At 46.8% G+C, this 22,605-nt stretch overlaps 1 protein-coding gene across 1 annotated transcript in view; it reads right to left on the reverse strand.

Annotated features, from left to right (window-relative positions):
• The window catches only part of LGR6 (leucine rich repeat containing G protein-coupled receptor 6), a 116,834-nt gene that overhangs the window by 35,728 nt on the left and 58,501 nt on the right, over positions 1–22,605 (reverse strand). The window contains exon 5 of the mRNA XM_021682464.1: positions 4,517–4,732. Coding sequence (XP_021538139.1) covers positions 4,517–4,732 — 216 coding nt within the window. The remainder of the gene's footprint in view (positions 1–4,516; positions 4,733–22,605) is intronic.

The raw sequence follows: 22,605 nt of genomic DNA on the forward strand, positions 1-22,605 counted from the left end.
CTGGATGGTGAAGGGCCTGGCCAGAGTGCATGTAGGTTGGGGAGAGGTAGGAGATCGGTTTGGAAGAGATTTCCAAGGTAAATAGCTAACTGAAAATAAGTGACAGAATGGTTTTCTCCCAATTCCTAATGAAATAAGCAAAAATAGCAAAAAATAAGACCCCTGCCTGCAGCCCAAATATTACAAGTAGCAACAAAGCAAGGACAGAGACATAACCCAATGTAAATAAACTGCACAAACTAGTGACCGAAGAAAAACTCTGGAACTCCTAACCAGTCTCACTTTCTCCAGGAATTGAACTGGCAAGAAAACGAAATCCTGAGAATTTCCCCTAAAACTCCAAATCTAAAGAGAAGCAACTCTGTGGATAAGGTTTATTTCCCCTCCCCATGTCTGGCTTCCAGAGGAAACAGGTGAAACTGGGGAGTAAAATAAAGGCTCCAGGCTACTCACTGACTTGAGGAAATGACTTGAAGCCCAAGGGAATTCTTGGGGGGGAGGGAGTGAACTCACACATTTAACACACTCTGAATCTGCAGACAGAGCAGAGCCCAGGCTGCCTGACAAAGACTGGGCTCCCCCTCAGAGCACACTCCACCTACCTTCTTCACCCCACTACCAGGGCACAGAAAAGCAGATGGAACCTCATTTACCCACAATACTAGCCCACAAACTACAGCTTGGAGGGGAGAACCCATGGGGCCCCAAGATGACACAGCTAGAACAAGTAGACAGCTTTCTATGCATAAGCCAGAACAAAGAAATCACATGACAATTATGGATGCACCAGGGAGACCGAGGACGGGGAGAAGAGAGGGTGCAAAGGCAGGTAAAGTTCCAAGCCAAGAAAAAAAAATACAACAAATGGATGAGGGACAGAAGGAAATTTACCACAATGGCCTCCTGCTACAAAACAAACTCAAAACACAGTATTTCCAAGACGAAATTTTAAAAACGAAAGAGAAAATGACATCGTAGGCAGCAAAAACAAACTGAGAACCAAAACTACATTATTAAAAAAATTAGTCAATAAACTCGAGCCAAGGAACAGGGTCAACGCTGTTGAAAATTGAACTGGTGTTGGAGAAAAAGCTTGAGATAATCATGGTGAATGTGGCTGAATGAGACAAAAAGGTTAGAACAGAAATGCACAGATGGAGAAGACACAAAGGTGATTCAACACAAGGATAACTGACATGTCTGAGGGAGAAAATCCAAACATGAGATGGAAGATGTATTCAAACACAGAATACAGAAGAAAATTCTCCCAAGTGAAGAAAATCTGCAGCTCACAGGCATACATTGGCCCAGGAAAATCGGATGTAGAATATTCTACACTGTGACATATTCTAGTTAAACTAGTAAAGTTCAAGAATTAAGAAGCCTCTTCAGAGGCTTCTGCAGCTCACAGGCATACATTGGCCCAGGAAAATCGGATGTAGAATATTCTACACTGTGACATATTCTAGTTAAGCTAGTAAAGTTCAAGAATTAAGAAGCCTCTTCAGAGGGCGCCTGGGTGGCTCAGTTGGTTAAGCCTCTGCCTTCGGCTCAGGTGATGATGATTCCATGGTCCCTGCTCAGCGGAGAGCCTGCTTCTCTCTCTCCTGCTCCCCTGCTTGTGCTCTCTGTCAAATAAATAAATAAAATCTTTAAATAATAATAATAATAATAAGCCTCTTTAGGCAGAAAAAGGAAATCTCTTCCAAGGGGAAGAAATCATGCAGACCTCCAAGATGCTGTTCAAATACCAAGGCGACAGGAAGACCCCATCCAGCACAGATGGATAGGGATGGGGGTCTTGAGAGTCATGGGTCCTGTATATCTTTCCCCATCCTTGTCCACCTGCGCCACCAGGTTCCGCTGAGAGACAGGCCCCTCCCATAGGCAGCTTCCGATCCCACAGGGAAAATGCAGTCTTCTGGGAATAAACTATCTCCCCTTAACAAGGGCTTTTGATTTTTCTTACTGCCTCCATGCCTGTCTCCCGACTGTCACCAAACTCTTATCATTTCTTCCTGCCTCCTGTTGGACTCCTGTTTCCATTTTCCAGCCCCTTCCGCCTCCCCAGCATCTCTGGTCTACACCCTCTCAGCTTCCTAAATATGCAGCTCCAGGGTTCCAACAGCCTCCTCCAAACCACTCACTCAGCCAGGGCATCCTGGGCACCTGTAGCAGCCAGGCTTGGGGCAGGGTGTTGGGGTTTAAGAGTCCAATGAAGAGACGAGATTTGCAAGAGTGACACTAGTGTTGCCCAATTAAGTGCTGCCTGGGGCGGGGGGGGGGGGTCCCATCAGGGCCAGAGCAGTGATGCGAAGGACTTCACAGCAGCCTGATGAAAGTACCGGCTTGGGTTTGAATTGCAGAGAAGCCCCTTCTCCTCCATCCCATTTGTCTACTCACACCGCCAGCCAGACTCCTGTGCACCAGTTGGGTTTAACCAAACTTTCCTACTTCCTATGATACCCAGTCTTCCTTATCTGCCTCCTGGGTCTTTCTATACCTCATCCCATAGTCCCTGGACAGCTTCCCCCAGCCCCCTCTCCCCTCCCAGGTCCTGGTGAGTTGGAGGCAGGACAAAGGGGTCATGTTTCTGGCCCTGCCCCAGGAAAAGGGACCAGGTGCCCTTGAGCTTTGCTCCTGCACCAGTAGGTTTTCTTCCCTTGGCCCTCCTTTTGCCCAGTGGGGTCCCCCCCACCCCGATCTGTAGCACACCTAGCATTCCAATTCCCTGGTTCCCAACCAGACTTTGGAGTCATTCTTGATTCCCCTTCCTGCTGCTCTTTCCTAGATCAGACTTATCCTTCCTTCAAAATATCCCTCACAGTCATGTCTTCCCTTCCATTCCTTCTGCCACCTCCTAAACTAGACTTCGGTTGATAGACGAGAGCCTCCTAAATGCCCCCCTGTTCCCATCCATCCTCCAAATTAGCCTTCCTGAAATACCCCCCTGCTCATCTTTACTCCTAAACCTCAAGCTTCCCTTCCCCACTGACAGACAAAAGCCAAACTCCCTGCTCTAACACCGTGAGCACCAGCCCCCCCACCTTTCCAGCCTCGTTCTGCAAGAGGATCCTCTGCTCCCACCAGCCTGGCCTATTTGCTGTCACCACACAGCCGGGCTTTCCCCTCGGTGTCTTTATGACACTGCTTGGAACACTGTCATTGTCTTCACCTGTCTGGTTCTTCATCATCTTCCCAGGTCCAGGACCCACCCCACCTTCCCTATGAAACCTTCCCCATCACCCCCTACACTTGCTCAGCCACCCCAGATTTCCGACACTGCGTGGATCTGTATCTATCATCAGCTATCTTGATATAAGTTACATTACATCATTAGCTGTCTTTTCCCATATTTATTCCACTCTTTCAACTAGACTGTCAGCTCTTGGAGGGCAGCAGCTGTTCAGATACTTCTCTGACTCTTCAGTGCCCCACATAGGGTTTCTGGAAACAGCTGTTGCTGCTCATTTTTCTGGGACTCCTCATGTGGCCCTCATTTTCCCAGTTTTGTCTCTTGTGGAGATCTGACCCCATTCCCTCAGGGTGTCATAGGGCTGTCACCAAAACGAGAATCGGTCACCTTGCTCTGTTCACCCTCTATAAATACCCCCACTGACTCCCAGAAGGAGGGATGGAATGGCCATCCTGATAGAAGGACGTGATCCATAAGGATGCTCCTCTTGGTTTTCCAGTCTCCCAGGACAGAGAATTAGACAAATTGGTGCCTGAGTTTTCGGCTTTCAGATGGACCTATACATCATCCATTCTCTGGTTTGGAAAATCGGGCCAGATTTCCAGGAGCAGGGGAGGCAAGGTTGCCATTTAGCAAAGTCACTAACACATATGTTCCCACAGCAATTAGCGTGTAACCCAAAGCAATTACACATGACCTCCAAGCCCTTAGTAATTACCCTATGAACTTACCAATCACTCGTAGCAATTAGTTGGGAGCTAATTTGCACTCTGAAGTTCCCACCAGGGAGGCAGAGGTAACCCCGGTCCCCAATTCCTGCCAGGGATACTATCTCCCAGGTAATTACCCTCACGGGGCTTTGCTGTCTAATTACAAGTGATGGCTTTTCTCTGCTTGTCCAAGTCTGGGAAATGAGATGAACTTACCCTATCCCTGTGCCAAAGCATAAGACTGCATCATCCGATTGTTGAATGTGGTAGAAATCGCTTAAGAGACTGTTGACTTATATTCCAATCAGCTTGGTATAGTTACTATATTTGCATGGCAAGAAACTAGTGGCTTAATTCCCGTTTTCTGATTATGGTGTGCTGGCTTCTTGAAGCACTTTTACAGCCCTACTGTCATTTGGCCTCATGATAATCCCCATGGGGCCAACAGGGGATGATCATCCTCATTTTAAAAAGGAGAAACTGAGGCCAGATGGTTCAGTTCCATGTAGAGAAGAGCAAAGCTATCCAGGCTTCCAACCCAACTCTGGAGTAAATATGCAGGCCCAGCAGGACCCAGCCAGGAGTGGGGGGTAGGCAGGGCAGCACTCACAGCACCACAAGGCTGGTGAGGTTCTGGAAGGCGTAGTCAGGGATGTGGCTGATGCGGTTGAGGGCCAGGGTCATGGCCTGCAGGGCAGGGAGGTTGTTGAGGGCCCTGACAGGGATCTCGGTGAGTGCATTGTCGTCCAGCCACAGGTGGCGGAGGGAAGACAGCCCCTCAAAGCTCCTTTCCGGGACCAGGGAGATGAGGTTGGCATCTAGGCGCCTGGTGGAAGAGAGGATGGAAAGGATCAATCCAGGGCAAGATGCAGACCAAGGTTTGGAACTGAGTTGAGCTGGGCCAGCCTGGACCCCAGTGGGGCCTCGAGGTACCCTAGGACTGAAGCTGCGACTTGGCTGCCACTTAGCCTATACCCCACCTCTTCAAGTTCCCATATTTTGCCTCCATTCCAACCCATAATTCTTGCCATATGTTCCTATTTATGGCACCAACTCTTCCTCTCAGACCCAGTGTTGAACCCATAGTCACTCTGTGAATAACCAATCTTTCCCTCACACCCCCAGGCTTCTAAATCTATGCCATAGCTCCCCTGTTTTGGGTGTGATACTATTCTTCCCAACCCTGTCTAGTTCAAGGCCATATAGTAGGGATGTTCCCACCATTTATAGAGGGAAATCTCCTCCCTTTGGACCTATCCAAAGAAAGGGTCTCCCCAAAGATTCAAGCCAATTCCCTGTCATCCAACCCTAGCACCACTTGCTCCTTGTCTCTTCAAGGACCCAGTAGTTTGATGAAGCTCCTGCCAAAGTCCTGGGGCTTCTTGCTCAGTTGATTGCCCCTCTATGCTACAGTTGGAAGTCCTTGATAGGCTACTTTTCAGAACAGGTAAACAGATGGTGGTGATCCTGTCTGCGCGACAACCAGAGATTCTTAGGTGACATGAGAACTTCTGGTGCAAATTCTAGAAGATCTAGAAGTTCAGCCCAGCAAAACAAGGAGACTGCCCATCTTAGCTTTTTACAGATATATCCCAGCCATGATGTCCGTTATCAATACACTATTGTCTTCTGCCTCCTGCTCTGGGACTTGGGCTGAAATCGGATCACCCTAGGTAGCCAGTCCCACAGGGACCAGACAAGCTGGCCTGTGACTATGGACCTACTGCTGAACTTTTCTATCTTGAGGCATGGTTCTCCCACATGTATATGGTACCTCAGTCATTGACACCCAGCCTTTGTCCACAAAGGCCCTCAGACTCCATAGCCCTGAACCTAAAGAACAATTGATGTGACTGGGGGTGCGGGCTGGGCACAGGAAGGTCCATCTGGGCTTCTATCTCTTCCCTAAGCCATTTCACCAGTGCCCTTCTTGCCAAATGTCTTAAGAGCCCCTGGAGAAACTCCCTGGCTCACCATCAAGGGGAGTGAACAGGTCAATGCTGGAACCTTAGATGGGAAAGCAAAATGACCTGGATCATCCTCGAAAGCTGCGATTAGGAAAGACCTCCCATTCACATCAAACCTGACCTGATGGGACCAAACACCCTTCGGTGAGTGCCCTCTACTGGCAAGGCCAGTCACTCCAGATATGGCCCACCAATGTTGGTCACCATACTCTTGATGGTCTGGCTGGCTGGAACTTTGTGAAAATACAGACTCCCAAGTCCCTCCCCAGGATAGTGTAATTCAGAAGGTCCAGAGGGAGCCTGGGAATCTTTTTTTTTTAAGTAGGCTCCACACCCAACATGGAGCCCAAGATGGGGCTTGAACTCACAACCCTGAGATCAAGACCTGAGCCAAGATCAAGAGTCAGATGAGCCACCAACTGAGCCACCCAGACGCCCCTGGGAACCTGTTTCTAAAGAACACCCTAGATGTTTCTGTGCACAGACAGATTTGGGAAATACTGGATAAACATCAGCTATGAAGACAATGTCCCTGCCCTCCCTGACATAGCTTACAATCTGGTGGGAAGGCCAGGCACATTCACGGGGCAATGGTGGCAGGGGAAGCACAGGTGCATCCGGAAAGGCCTCCAGGAGAAAGTAATGTTTACATAGAGACCTGGTGGCTGAGGAGGAACTATTCGGGGGAGTAGATGGGGAAAAGAACCCCAAGCAGAGGGAAGGCAGGTGGGAAGGTGAGGGTGCAGCACGGTAGGGAGCTGAAAGTGCTCAGGTAGGGCTGCAGCGGCAGGGGGTGGGGGGAGCATGAGAAGAGAGTGTAAGGTGAGCTAGCCAGGCAGGTGGAGCCAGAGCTCACAGCACCTTATAAGTAATGCTATGTTAAGGGAAACAGGGAGCCACTGAAGGGTTTTAAGCAAAGGAAGAACCTAGCCAGATTTCTGTTTGAAAAGATTCCTCTGCAGACCTTGTTGGTATAGGAGAAGGGCCAGACTGGAGGCAGGAAGATCATCAAAGATGATCTTTTACACAACCTCCTTGTCCAGAAAGGGACAGCCACAGCCACAGAAGCTTGAGAAGTGAATTTGGCCACTCTGGTGTCCAGTCCCCAAAAGTGTCCGTTCCTAGTGGTAGTTTCTGTTGCTCCTGACCTGGGATAGTACCAGGCTGGCCTGGCAGGCTCCGTGGCACAATAAAGTCATCCAGCAATTCCGGGAGTCTTCTTAGCATCCCATAAGAATGCCACTGCCCCACTTCCTTCCGCTCAGTGAGGGCAACGTCTTGGCCCCAGCCTTCTCAGAGACCACAGACAGACAGCTGAGCCCTGAGAGTCGACTTAGAACCACCCAGGCAAAGTGTCCTTTGAGATGGCCTTAAGCAAAGATAGGATTCAGACAAGGAGAGGTGGAAAGTGGGGTATCATGACTGAAGGCTGAGAGGCAGGAGAACAGAGGGCCAGTGTGGATGGGGGAAGTGGGCACAGATTTCAGACATCCTTAGGAAGTCAAATCGATAAGGCCCAACAACCCACTGGATGTATGGGACCAGGACAGCTGGGGCTTGCCTGGGGTCTGGCTCTTTGCAACTGCCTACCTAAAGGGGGGATTAACAGACCCAGGAGGCCCCTGCTCTATGGACAGAGGGAAGGTGTTATGGGGCAGATAGGAAGTGGGACTGGGGCAGAGCAAGAGGGAAACAATCTTTTCCTCTGTGGCTGGGGGGGCATTTGGAAGCTGCCTCTCATGTATATGCATATGTGTGAGCACGCATGTGACCCATGCATGCGCATGTGTATGCTTTCACATGTAACCTGTGGCCCCAATTAGACCACCGCCTGCGCTTTGTGCAACCCAGAGGCAGGAGGGCCTGAGAAGGGCCACTTCTCCCAGAGGCCAGGCCAAGCACAACCCTGGCTCAGGATGATACTTTTCCAGGTAAGGGCTGGACTGGATGAGATGCCAGGCCCCTTTCTGCTGTGTTAGAGGGAATGGCTCTCCCTCGAGGCCTTGCAGATCTCCTGGAGCAGTGTGGTGGGGCGTGCCTGGGGCTGCAGGAGGAAGGTGCCTACAGCCCTATTCCTGAGACTTGGGGACAGACACATGCCAGAGGGGGGAACCAGGCAAGCTGGCAAATGAAGAAGGTGGGATAAGCACATGGAAGAAATCAGTCAGATCTGAATTTGTGTTTGGGGTGAGCAGAAGGTCCAAGCATTTCACTCAGGCCAGGTAGACTTGGGTGGGGATATGAACCCAGCAGCGTATTGTTGCATTTAACAAATAAAAATACATGTTGCCCATTGGAATTTGAATTTTGGGTAAATAACAAATAATTGTTAGTATAAATATGTCCCATGCAATATCTGAGATGGTACCCAGTTAAATCTGAATGTCAGATATACAAAGAACAACTTTTTAAAAATAAGTAGGCCCCATACAATATTCCTATTTTATGTGGCAACTCTAACCCCGGGGGCTCCTGTGAGCATGGAGGAGGTGTGGGTTTAGCCATCAAACAGATCTAGTCACAAACCCCTCTCTTAACATTTTGGGTTGGTTTCCTCACTGTATAGTGTGACTAACCCCCCACCCCTGAGACTGTTTTGAGGTTAAAGGCAGACAAAAGGCCCCAGCATTACCTTCCCTTCTAACAAGGAGGCTGTCCACGGGGGCCCTGGGGACCCAAGGGAGAAACTGGGCATCTGGCAATTATGGGCTCTCCTGGTAGGGTTGGCTGTGAGGACAAAACACCCCCTTCAAAGTGGGCTCCCGAGGGGGCCCAGAGAGGAGCAGGGAGGCAGCAGGGGAGAAAATGGAGCAGTACTGGCTTCTATATTCCCCCTTCCCCTCTTGTGGGACATCCACCCCTCCCTCAGGGACCTCTGAACCTTGGGGAGCCCCAAGAAGTCCCCTGTACTCTCTCCCTGCCCCACCCCAAGCAGGATAGGGTGCTCTCTGAAGAAGCTGCCTGACCCTCCTGAGTCAGGTTCAGACTGTCCTGGGGCCCCTCTGGGGCAGGTGGGCCTGGGCTCCCATGCCATCTGGGTGGGGGGGCCAAAGGAGTTTCCAAGCAGCCTGAATTCACCATTTGAGACTAATGGACCTATCTGAGCTGCTCCCCATCCGCAGGTGGGAGAGCCAATCCAGACGGACTTGGGTTTGGCAGGAAGAAAAGAGCAATTATACCAATTAAGCTCTGGAATAAAATCAACCACCCCCAACAGCTCTTCTCTTTCTCCCACGTGGGCCTGGGCTCCTTGAATGATTTCTGACTATAATTCTTACCTGTGGTAATAGGGCAGATTAGCAGGGACCTCACAAGCCAGTTTGGGCTTGCTTGGGCTCTGGGGAAATAGCTTAACCTCTAGAGGGCCAAACTACTCCTCACATTCCCCCAGCCCAGGACTGAGACTGAGGCGGGGCGGAGGTGGGGGGGGGTGCGGGGCAGGGAAAGCATGAGTGATGGCTGGGGCGCCTTCCCTCCAAGTCCAAGTCCCAAGGGGCAGGTGGTCTGAAAGTCGCCTGGCCATAGGACATTCCAGAGAGCTAGTGACATGGGGACCTGGTCCCAATGGACTAAAATGAGATCAAGACATAACCAGGAGCAAGTAGCAGCAGAAGAGATTTAGGTTAGACAGCAAGAAGTTGTTGACTGACAGTGACCCAGAAGAACAACAGTGTAAACTCAGAATCACATTATATCAGCTTGAAGGAGACTGGCAGCCCCACTCATTTTATATAAGGACACTGAAGCTCAGAGAGATAAAGAGAAATGCCCAAAAGGAGTGGCATGCCTGGGACTCAAACTCAGGGCTCCTTTCCATTTCTTTCTACCAGCCTGGCTTCCCTAAAAGGACTGGATGACAGAAAGACAGACACCTCTCTGAGCTGTAGGAAGCATATATATATTTGAAAACCGAAGTCCCTTACAGCCCACAGAGCATTCGACTGACCTAATGGACCCTTTCTGGAATTTCTTCCTTTTTTTTCTTTTTTATTAAGATTTTATTTATTTGACAGAGAGAAACACAGCAAGAGAGGGAACACAAGCAGGGGGAGTGGGAGCGGGAGAAGCAGGCTTCCCGTGGAGCAGGGAGCAGGCGCCCCAAGGAATTTCTTTCTTTAATCCATCTTATTTCCTATCAGATCTTAGTCAAATACAAGACTAAGACAGAGTCAGGGCTCCTAGTGGACCACCAGCTGACCCATGGATGTCATCAGGTATTCATTGAAAAGAGATCATTCAGGGGTGCCTGGGTGGCTCAGTCATCAAGCATCTGCCTTGGGCTCAGGTCATGATCCCAGGGTCCTGGGATTGAGCCCTGTATCGGGCTCCCTGCTCCACGAGAAGCCTGCTTCTCCCTCTCCCACTCCCCCTGCTTATATTACCTCTCTTGCTGTGTCTCTCTCTGTCAAATAAATAAAATCTTTTTTAAAAATTAAAAATAAATAAAAATAAAAGGGATCATTCATGTGAAGCTCTAAGCCCAGTGCCTGCTACCTAGTACCTGCTCCCTGGACATAGGGTGACTTTGAATCAAAAGGTCAGCATGTCCCAGGGCAGGACCAGGAAGACAGCAGGGAGAAAAGGGTTGAGGGGTGTCTTTCTGTTCTATTACACTCAGGTCCGGTGTGACTTGAGTCCTCTCTCCAGTTCTGAACCACATGATATGAGAAAACATGGTGATTATAGGACAGGATTCTTAGGAGTAGAGAGAGGCTGAAAACCAAGATCCATGAAGATAGATGGGCTTGACGTAGGCTCCAAGGGCTGGGGACATCTGGGGAAGACTCTTGTTTTTCACCTAGAGAGAGAGATGGTGTTTACAGGGCCCCTCCACGATGTGGCCCCCCATCCTAAGAAAGTGTCCCCAGCCAATCTTAGGCTCTGCAGTATCCCTTTCCCTCATCAGCCCATCAGGTTTCTGCAGAGTTGGAAAGGAGGGCCAACGTGCCATTTCAGATGCAGAAGTTCAGAGAGGGGGAGCCCCTGGCCAGCTCTCATCCCATGACCTGGTCACTGAGTTTGGTGGTGCTTCTCTGCTCCAATTCCCACTCCAGCCTAGCTACCTTCTTCTCTCCTTGAAGCTGCTCTCCATTCAGGCCCTCCTAGGCAGAATGGGCTATGTGATTTGTGGAGCCCGACACAAAATGAGACTGGGAAACCCCTATTTAAAAATGATTAAGAATTTCAAGATGGCAAGAGCAGAGCACTAAGCCTTCTGAGCCGAGGTCCTGAATAATTGCACAGGGCACACGCCAGTGAAGCCAGTCCTGCTCCCGAGCTCAGAAATCCTCAAAAGCTGTGGGCCAGACCTTCTGTTCTCAATTCCTAATTGTAAGTGTGAGGGTAAGAAAGAGGTTGGGGGTGAGGTACCTTGAGGACAAGGGCTGTGTATTTGGCACCCAGTGGTCAACTGGCTGCTCTGAGCGAAACCCAAGCTGGCTTTTCACCTCAAAGCCCCTAGTCCCCCTCCCCAGCCCACACAGGCACAGAGTTGACTTTCAGCAGGACAAGAAGAAGAAAAGAGAGGACGGGGATGTATGGGGGCGGGGGGCATCTCAGGCTCTGGTTGGGGTGAAGTACAGGCAGGGTGGAAAGGGGAGGATATTGAAAATGAAAAAAAGAACAAAAAGCAGCCACTATGGAAATGGTTATTCTGTGGGGAAAATATTCCATGTGGGAGCCACTCATTGCCTGGAGGGACCAACAGCCCTGACGGAAAGCCTGCCAGGGAAGGTGAGGGTTCCAGCAGGGAGCAGGCTGGCACCTGCAGAGTGGCAAGAAGGTGCCCCCGGGCTTTCCACAGGCAGGAGGCCCTAGCCTCCTGCACCAGCCGCCAGTGCCAGCCACCAGCCTCCACAGGGAGGGCCATGGGGCTCTAACAGTGTGGTGGGGGCGGGGCCGGGGTGGGGGGTGCTCCCTCTCTGTAGCATGCCCTGGCCCTGCTTAGGGAGGGCGCCTGGGGACCAGGCAGACTCAACCAGCTTGCGCCCAGTACTCAGGTGCCTTGACCTTTGCACACACTGACACCAGCCCGAGCTCCCTTTGTGGAGACCACAACTCGCCTCCTGTGAAGGCCCTTTGTGGTTCCCTGAGGGATTCCATAAAGTCTCTATGGGCCCCAAATATCTCCCCACTACCCATCAGGTTGCCTGAAATGCCCCTCAGTTATTTTAGTCTCAACTCAATCACCAAGTGTCATTCCTTTGGTCTTGAATTCAATCGGATTGGATTTAGTTCAATCAAAAAGGATTAAAAAATTCAATCCGGTGGATTGGATTAAATCCACTAAACATTCACTGAATACCTACTGCTAGGCCAGCATTGTGCTCAGTGCTGGGATTCAAACAAGCATAACAGAGAGTCCCTCTTCAGAGAAGCTCTCAGACTATTTACTTTATTATTTAATAAGACAATATAAAAACTTTTGCTAACATTTATTGAGAGTTAGCTGATTGCCAAGTGTGCTCAGCATTTCATATATATTTTCATACTTAACCTCTACCCCAGTCCGATGGAGTAGGAATCTTATTATCCCCATCTTACATGTAGAAAAGGAGGCACATAGAGGTGAAGCCATTTGTTTGACTCCAAAGCCTGTGGCTTTAAACTCACAACTATGCATATTTCAGTCAAGTATATGGAAAATGCTCTGGAAGCTGGGTCCCACTCTTTCCTCCTGTGGGAAACCCAGAAGACCGCACAGAGGAGGTGACAGTTGAGCTGGCTCCCAAGGGGGGAGTAGGAGTTTCTGAAGAGGCAGTATTAGAGGCAAGGCAAAAAGAACAGCAAAAGCAAAACCACAGAGGCAGGGAAGGTATCTGGTGGTGCCTAGTCAATGATGTCAAAGTGAGTGAGAAGGATCCAGAGATGAGACAGTCAAAACTGGAAAGGGGCAGATTATAGCAGGTCACAGGTTAAATTGGCATTTTCAGAAGATCACTGAGGCTCCTGTGTTGAGATTGGATTGGGAGGGATCGGTGAAGGCAGAGGGCAGGGAAACAGTTGGGAGGCTGTCTCAAGTACAGAATTCAAAGATGTCTCCTTATGAAAAAGGAAGGCTCTTGGAGGACAGGCCCAGGAGAACAGAAAGAGTACAGAGAGGGGAGGTGTGAGGCACTAGGTAAAAGCAAGCTTAGTTTTCCAAGACTGTCAGGCCAGGAACTCTGATGTACATGCCTCACACCCCTCAGCTGTGTAGAACAGACAGGTCCAGGGTCAGCTGCATAATTCTAGAAGTCTTGCCAATGCTGCTCATGTGCTGGGGGACGTCAGACTGCCCCGTTACCCTGATCCCCTAGCTCAGGCGGGCTGTGGGAGGTGAGTGGTAGGGAAGTCCACGCTTTGCCTCAGCCCACACCTTTTATTCCTGTCCTAGGATGGTAAAGGGTCAGGGGCGGGAAAAGGGAGAAGCTAGGTAACCTTAAACCACCTTCACGTGGCCATCACTCTGTCCAGGTTTATTGATGAGGCTTCCCCTTAGCAAGATGTGAACATCAGCACTTGCCCTGAAAGGCCCTTTCCAGTCAATGAAAAGAAATTTCCTATCTAAGGAGAGCAGTCAGTGGAGGCTCTGAGAGAGCTGACAGTTTGGAGCTATAGCCAGAAAAGGTGTTGACAGTGTATCTTCACTAGAAGTAGCAACCAAGCCTTGAAGCCAAGTGATCGAACTCCAGACCCAGTTCTAGGAGCTCCCCTTCACACATCTTCTCTGTGCAAGGCAGTGACGTGTATGTAGTCTGGGCAGCTAACGACTTCCCAGACCCATGATTCCTCCATCTTGGGGGCTGTAAGTCTCTGGTGTCTTCTAAGATAATACTGTTCAATAGGGTTTTCTGTGATGAGAGAAATGTTCAATATCCACAATGTCCAAAATGGTAGCCACTAGGCACATGTGGCTGTTGAACACTTGAAATATAGCTGGTGTGGCTGAGGAACTGCATTTTTTAATTTATTTTTAATTGACACACATGCTTAGTGGCTGCCATACTGGATGACACGGCTCTAAGAAGTTAGTTAGGCTCAATGCAGGACATTAGGGAGACAGACACGGAATGAGATTTGGTTCCTGCCTATGGGAGCTTACAGTCTAGCAGTGAAGATGAATAAATAAAATACCAATCGTGATGCAGTGTGTGTGTGTGTGTGTGTGTGTGTATGTGTGTGTGAGAGAGAGAGAGAGACAGAGACAGAGACAGAGAGAATGAGAGAGAGATAATCCGTGTGTGGCGTACACCTAGAGTTGGGGGAACAAGAAGAGTGTGCAGAAGGGTGTGAATCATTCATCCAAGGAAGGGAAGGGAGGACAGGTTTCCCAGAAGAGGTATATCTGTACTAGACCTTGACAAAATAACTGAATTTTCACCGAGTAGATAAGGAACAAGCATTTCTGGCAGACAGAGGAGTGCGGGCAAAGGTGCTGATCCAAGTACAAGTGAACTAGATGCGTGTGCCAGGAGCCAGGGCTTGAACAAGATGGGACAAGTAGTTGGGAAGAAAATGTGCTAGTCCTTGGGGGGCTTTATGAATCTGAACTTTAACTTGTAGGCACCTAGAGGGTGTAGGCATTTCTCAGCTGAGGTTAAGAGACAAAACTCTGGTTGGGGAAGGGAGGCTGGCAAAGGTCTTGTGCCTCTGGATGCCCAGAGCTCTTGCTTTCAGACAGGTCTCTTTCCCTTCTCTGGGTTCAGTTTCTTCACCTGCAAAGGAAGGGTTAGCTTTAAGTGTCTTTCTCACTCTGTCCTTCTAGGTGTCTATTACCTTCTTTGGACAAGTCTTCTGTGTTATATCCCTCTGTACTCAAGACAGGGGCTTACTGGGCAGACCATTGTATAAGCACGTGGCGTCATGCAGAGGCTTAGGGCAGCCAATCCCCACCCCCATGACCCACAAGCATTTTAAGATGACTAAAATTTTACTTATTAGACAATATTCCTTTTTAGATGTAGAAGTTGCCTATTAATATTTTTTTAATCTGGCAAGTATTATTAGGTAGACTTTTAATGGAGAACAGCTTTTTGAGAGAAACTTCTGGAAACGGGACACAGACTTGGAATGCAAGGAGCTTTGGGCCAGAGAGAGGTCTAGGTGGGAGACAGGCTAAGGCCAAATTTGTACCTTTGAGCAAGTTTACCAAGCTCCCACTCTGATTGCTTTTCTCTCCATTAGACTGGAAGTCCCCTGAGGGCATGGGCTTTGTCCTCTCCCTGAAACTGGCCCACAGTGGGCATTCAATCTGTGGGGGTTTTTTTGTTTTGTTTTGTTTTGTTTTGTTTTAAGATTTTTTATTTATTTATTTGACAGAGAGAGACACAGCAAGAGAGGGAACACAAGCAGGGGGAGTGGGAGAGGGAGAAGGAGGCCTCCTGCCAAGCAGGGAGCCCAATGCGGGGCTCGATCCCAGGACCCTGGGATCATGACCTGAGCCGAAGGCAGATGCTTAACGACTGAGCCACCCAGGCGCCCCTCCGGGGGGGGGGGTTTATTGATGAAATCATGAGTGCTTCCAGCACTGCTCAGGGAACTACCTGCTGAGAAGAGGCGACCAGTCAAAGAAGTGAGAGCTGAGAGGGACCCCACTCAACCAAGAGAAAAGGGGTAATCATCCAAGGTCAGAGAGTGAATAGATAGTAGAGCCAAAGAAGGTTTTTGGCTTTGAGTCCAGCATTTGATTTCTCTCCTGCCTTTGTTCACCTGGGAGAAGGTGTTCATCAACCTCTGCCCCCAGAGAGAGTGCCATGAGGACAGTTTCCCAGAAACCGCATGAAGGAGGATGGCTGCTCCCCTCCCTATGTTGCTGGCTGAGGTCTTATGAAGAGCTTGGTCTCCAAGTGCCATTTCCAGCAGGGTCCAATATTTGGTCCCATCCCTTGGGTCCTAGCCATGCCTCTACCCACCTAGAACCCATCACCAGGCCCTCACAGAGTGTGCATGAGTTCTGACAGTCCAGAAATGAAAACTCTCAGGAGTTGGAACCAGAACACTCTGGGGTGGATGGATGGATGGGTCCCATGGTGACAGAGAGCATGGGGAGCAGAGAACTCTGACTGAGCCACCAGAAGTTCAGAGAACTCAAGCTTCCCTGCAGGGGGCAGGGGGTGGGGTTGATGGAGGCTTCAATTAATCTGTGTGTTCCTGCTCATGACTGAAGGGGAAAGGGCAGCTCAGAGCTACAGCAATGCTTTTCCTTCCTTTTCCCTAGACAGGGGAAGGTCTGAGTTTGTTGGAGGAAAGTGATTTCATCAGTTCTGATTTATGCCACCTAATAAGATCCTTCCCCTCTCACTGTCAGCCTTTCAACAGATCAAAGGTGGGATATTAAAACGAAGGCAATTTCAACTGGTTCTCCAGGCTATGCTAATGCCCAATCACCCTTTCTCTCCATATGTCAGGAGAGTTGATGGATGTGCAAGAACCCCAGGAGGCAGGGAAGGTGCTTCCTTTGTATACATCAAAGGATGATACCTGAGCATTCCTCCAAATCATTCCTTGTGTTTTAATCGGCAGCAATATATAAAAATAACTACCCACCCTTCCAGGAGGTAGGCAGGGACAAGACTCTGTATAGCCTTTATGAGCTTCCCCTGAAGACACAGACCTACAGATCTGGGCAGAAGGCCAGCTTTGTGGGTGACGATCCCGGAATTCTCTCGGGTGGGGACTACAAAAAGCCATCTCATCCATCCCCCAGCCTCTAGCCATTGGATTCCAGACATCAGGCTGGCTTCTGGGGACCTTCCTGGGCTGTCTGGGATGTGTTTGAGAGCTGGGTCCTGTGGTTGCCTGGGGCCTGGATGCCTGCCCTTGGCAAAAGGCAGCTGTGGTCGGTGGAGGAAGAGGCAGATGGGGATTTTCCCAACTTGTCTCTCCAAAGAGGGGGCAGTGATGTCAGAGGTTTAGGGAATATAAGCAACATCACAGCACTTTGAAGATACTTAAAGGCCATGCCAGCAGATTCTGCAGTAATAGGTACCATGGGAAACCAAGCCACGTATTAATACTTTAAATGTACCATGGGAAGAGGAGGAGAAGGAAAGGAAAAAGTCTGTATCAGATCTGGCTTCCTTAACACAGGGTTCCAGTCCTTCCCACAGTCTGTTTTCTCCTTCCTCATTTCTAGGGGCTCCCAAGCTCCCTGTGGACCAGTATGAGAACTAGGGAGGTTGTGGATATGTGGTTTCAATCCTCTCCTCCCCAACCTCCCTACTTCCCATCAGTCTACCTATCCACCCATCCATCCATCCATCCATCCATCCACCCATCCATCTGTCCCTCCATCCATCCATTCATTCACACAGACTAGAGAACCCCTCCCTCCCCCGATGGGATGGGTGTGATCTTGTCTTTCTCTTGATCAGAATCATCCATGGCTTCCAGTAAACTCCAAACCCTTTACGCTTGGGTTTCAAGATTCCTTTCCTGGAATGACTCTCTCGCTAGCCTCATTTCTCCAAAGGTCCCCCCCTCTCCATTTCATCTGGGAAATATGCCTCTCTGCCTCCCTCCTTGTCCCAGAGTTCATGGTTTATTGATCTCTGTACCTTTGAAAGGGTGGTGCCACTGTTTGAAATATGCTTCTCCCTCCTCTCTTCAAAGTTCTACTTAAAAATCCTCTTCTTCAGGAGCCTCCTGACCTAACCCCACATGGTGCCGGTCCTTCCTATACTCATCATCTTCTCAGTCCTTCCTGATTGATCTGTAAGTACTCACTGTACTCCAACTCCATACTAAAATCACTGATACGGGGAGACTAGCCATAATCCCTCTCCTCTGGCCTAGAAGGGAAATGAAAGAAACAAGTAAAACACACTCAAGTTGTCTTCAGTTCAAATGGAGGAAAACTTAGCCACCCTCTCACTAAAACACCTGTGAAGACACAAAAAAGGATGAAAACTTAGACCTTAACCAAAAGCAACACTTAACCTGGATCTGACCCCTCTGCTAGCTCTGGGGTCCGTGGAACCAAGTCCTCCTTCCCCATCTATTCTGAATCAGAATCCAGAAAACTGGACAGCCATGTTCCTATACTGTGTGAACAATGCTTGCTGAGGTAGCAAATGTACTATCCACCACCACCACCCTAACCCCTATTTCTAGATTTACCCAGAGATTTCAACTCCCTGAAAATAATATGGCAGGAAGGTGGAGAGAAGGATTGGAAGTGACTTCTTCATCCTGGGAGGTGAGTGTCCCCAAGGCAAGGACCATCCTGTGGCAGATAGAGGGCAGCCTTAGCGGTCATGCATCTTGAGACAGAGCTCCACAGTAGCATCACCTAAGGAGCTTCCTAAAACCACGGTGCCTGGGCCTATCCCTAGAATTTCTGAGTCCAGTTGTTCAGGGTGAGGCCTAAACATATTATCACTTAAAATTTCCTCCAGTGATTCTAATGTTCAGCCAGGGTAGCAAACCACTGGTGTAGGCTTTCCTATAGTCCTTGGTTGAGCGAATCAGAGAACTCTTCCCTGGGTGAGGACTAAGATTCCACTGCAGGACACCAGAGCTACACCAGATGAGTATTTGCTGAGATGCTACAAATTGGCCTGGGAATTGTACACACCAACCTGCTTTCCATCTGTGCATCTGAGAAGCTGACTGAACTAGCACCAGGAGGCTAGAAAGCAAAACAGTGTAACTCACATGACCTCCCTAGTGACAATTACTGCACCTAAATAAAATTTACTCTCTTCAAAGATAAGGAGAAAAAGCACAAACTCCAAGAGATATTTGTTAACCCATGTTCATAGCATTATTCACAAGAGCCAAAGGTGGAAGCAATCCAAGTATCTACTGATGGATGAATGGATAAATAAATATGGTATATGCGTATACACATACAATGAAATATCATTCAGCTGTAAAATGGAAAGAAATTCTGACCCACCCTACACCATAAATGAACCTTGGAGACATTATGCTATGTGAAATACAGGGTCACACTTATATGAGAGCTACCTAGAGCAATAAATTCATAGGCAGGAAGTAGAGTGGCAGTTGCCAGGGATTGGGTGGGGGACGGCGGGGGAGGAAACGTGGAGTTAGTGTTTAATGGGCACAGAGTTTCAGTTTTGCAAGATGAAAAGAAGTCTGTGGATGGATGCTGGTGATGGTTACACAGCGCTGTGAATGTACTCCATGCCACTAAACTATATACTTAAATACGGTTAAGATGGCAAATTTTATATGTATTTTGCCATATTCCTTTAAATGCATTTTTTCAAAAGATAAAGAAAATTTTTAAAACACTTTTTAAAAAAATTCTGAAGAACAAAAAAGTGGTAATAGCATCTAAAAGCCCAGAAAAAGATCAAATCTCTGAAAATAATTTATGACCAGAATGAGAAAAAAAAAAAAAAGTAGAAGTTTTTTTGGCATCCTCAATAAGGTACAGGAAATTATGACCTCTATGAAATAGGAGCAAAAATCCAAAGAAAAAAAAAAAGCTGAGACAGAAGAACAACAGCATAAAATGGGAAAAAATAAAGGTAAATGTGAAAGACAAGTTGAAATGCAAAGGGAGGTTGGTGGGATGTAGGAATGTTGCAAGGGACGTAAAGTTGAAAGAGCAAAATTCAGATCTGCTTTGTGGGTAATAAAAGTAGAACCGGCACCACAGAAAACTGATTCAGCAACGGGGAGAATAAACATGAGACCCGATCTTTGAAGTCAGAATAAAAGATGAAAGTTATGAAAATAAGGAGAGATAAATAGGAGAGAGAATTGAATTTGAGCTTAAGAACTATAGGTATTCCTGAGGATTAAAGCCAGAGTGAATGGAGCAGAAGACAAGATAGCTCTACCTGAGGAGAAGAAACAAAACAAAACACTTTGAGGCTGAAAAAATATATTGTTAAAAAGTGTTTATCATGTTTCAGGTAAACTGAATGAAAAGAAATTCATAGCTAGTCACATTCTGGCAAAATTTTTAATTGTAAAGAAGAAATTAGGAACATTATTGAAGAATTTACTTCTCAAAAAAAGGTCTGGGACCAGACAATTTATCAGTGACTTCTTCCAAACTTACAAGTACAAAATAACTTCATGCTTTATAAACTGTTGCAGGAACAGAAAAAGCTAGAATGATACTCAATTCACTCTTCGAACTCAGTTTAGCCTAACAGCAAAAGCTATCAATGAAAGCACAGAAAATAAGCTATAGATCATTCTCATTCATGAATATTTTATTACAACACTGGCAACAAATAATATAATAAGAATAATCTACCATCTACCACTATGAGGATAGGGAAATTCCAAGAATACTATAATAATTAAAATAATGAATTATATTACAGTATAACAGGTTCAGTATATATAACCTCAGTATATACTGAAAAGTCACTCAGTAACATCCCCAAATCCTAATTTTAAAGACTTAAAATATTGAAATAGAGGAATGTTTTCTCAAAATGATAAGTACTACTTATGTTAAAGAGTATCAAGCGTCATAGTCTATGGGGAAATCTTAGAGATTTTCCTATTAAAATCCAGAACAAGATAAATATGTTCATTGTGTTAATAATCATCATCATTCTTCTGAAAATTCTGATTCACTCATAAGATGGAAAACAGAAATAAAAGCTATACTTATTATTTGTAAATAACATGAGATAGCTCCAAATCCAAGAGAACCAATGGTAAAACCCTTAAGATTAATAAAAGAATTCAATAAAGTGACCAGATACAAATGGAGGGGTATTACACAATATTTTCCTAAATTCCAACAACAAACAGAGGAGATAATGCTGAAAACATCTCCTTTACATTACTAATAGCCCCTAAAATAAAACTCATGAACAGGGGCACTGGGTGGTTCAGTCAGTTAAGCGTCTGACTTTGGCTCAGGTCATGATCTTGGGGTCCTGTGATTGAGCTCTGTGATCGATCCCCACCCCCCCATCAGGCTCCCTGCTCAGTGGAGAGTCTGCTTCTCCCTCTCCCTCTGACCCTCCCCCAACTCATGTGAGAGCTCGCTCTCTCTCTAATAAATGAAATCTTAAAAAAAAAAAAAAAGCTCATGAACAAACAAAACACAATAAATATTGTAGAATAATTCTAGCAAGAAATACATGGGTCTTTAACAAAAAAACACAAAAAGATTACTGAGATGTATAAAAGATGTTTTGAATTAAGAGAAATAAGTCCTGTATGAGAATAAATTTTATAAATATGTAAATTGTCTACAATTCAACTTACAGATTTAATGTCTTTGCAACTAAGATCCCAATGGGATTTTTTTTGGCAGGGGTTGGGGGGGGTACCTTCACAAAATAAAACTAAAGTTCATGTCATAAAATAAATAGATGAGAAAAATATAACCGAAAAATAGACTAGAACTTCCCCTATCAAACATTAAAATACTTAATAAGAAGCTATTAGAATAAATGAGTATAGCAAGATTGCAGGTTATAAGATCAATATATGAAAATCAATTATATTTCTACACACTTACAATGAACAATCCAAAAATGAAATTAAGATAATTCCACTTACAAAAGTATCAACAAGAATAAAATACTTAGGAATAAATTTAACAAAAAGTATCAGATCTATACTCTGAAAACCATAAAACATTGTTAAAAGAAATTAAAGAATATGTAAATAAATGGAAAGACATCTCATATTCATGGGTTGGAAGACTTCATATTGTTTAGATGACACTACTCACCAAATTAATCTACAGATTCAACACAATCCCTATTAAACTCCCGATGTCCTTTTTTTTTTTTTTTTTTTTGGTAGAAAGTGACAAACTGAGGGGCACCTGGGTGGCTCAGTCAGTTAAGTGGCTGACTCTTGGTTTCAGCTTAGGTCATGATCTTGGGTTGTGAGATTGAGCCTCCATCAGGTTCCGTGCTGGGCAGAGGAGCCTGCTTGGAAATCTCTCTCTCCCTCTCCCTTCTCCCCCTCTCTAAAAAAAAGAAAAGAAATTGATAATCTGATCCTAAAATTCATTTGGAAATGCAAGTGAGCCAGAATATCCAAAACGATCTCTAAAAAGAACAAAACTGGAGAACTCACACTTCCCAGTTCCGAAATTTACTACAAAGCCACAGTAATCAAGACTGTATAGCGCTGGCATTAGGACAGACATACAGATCAACTGAATGAAGCTGAGAGTCCAAAAATAAAATCATACTTTAATGGACAGTTAATATCAACAAGGGTGCTAAGACAGTTCAACAGGAGAAAGAATAAGCTTTTCAAAGGGCAGTCTTTGGGGTGACGAAAATGTTGTGTTGGAACAACTGGCTTTCTATATGCAAAAGAGTAAAGTTGGACCTTTACCTCACACCATATACAAAAATTAACTCAAAACAGATCAAAGATCTAAAACTCTATAAAACTCTTAGAAGAAAACATAGACAAAAATCTTCCTGACTTTGGATTAGGCAATAGTTCACCAAAAGAATAAGAAACAAAAGAAAAAACAGACAACTTTGACTTCATCAAAATGAAAAGCTTTTGTTCTTCAAAGGACACTATCAAGAAAATGGAGGGGCGCCTGGGTAGCTCAGCCAGTCAAGCATCTGACTCTTGATTTCAGCTCAGGTCATGATCTCAGAGTTGTGAGATGGAGCCCCAGGGTGGGCTCCTTGCTCAGCAGGGAGTCTTCTTGAGATTTTCTCCCTCTCCCTCTCCCTCTGCCCCTCCCAGCTCTCTTGCACTCTCTCTCTCTAAAATAAATAAATAAAGTTTAAAAAAAAAAAAAGAAAATGGAAAGACAAGCCACAGA

This window comes from Neomonachus schauinslandi, chromosome 6 (assembly GCF_002201575.2).
Source record: "Neomonachus schauinslandi chromosome 6, ASM220157v2, whole genome shotgun sequence".
NCBI lineage: Eukaryota > Metazoa > Chordata > Mammalia > Carnivora > Phocidae > Neomonachus > Neomonachus schauinslandi.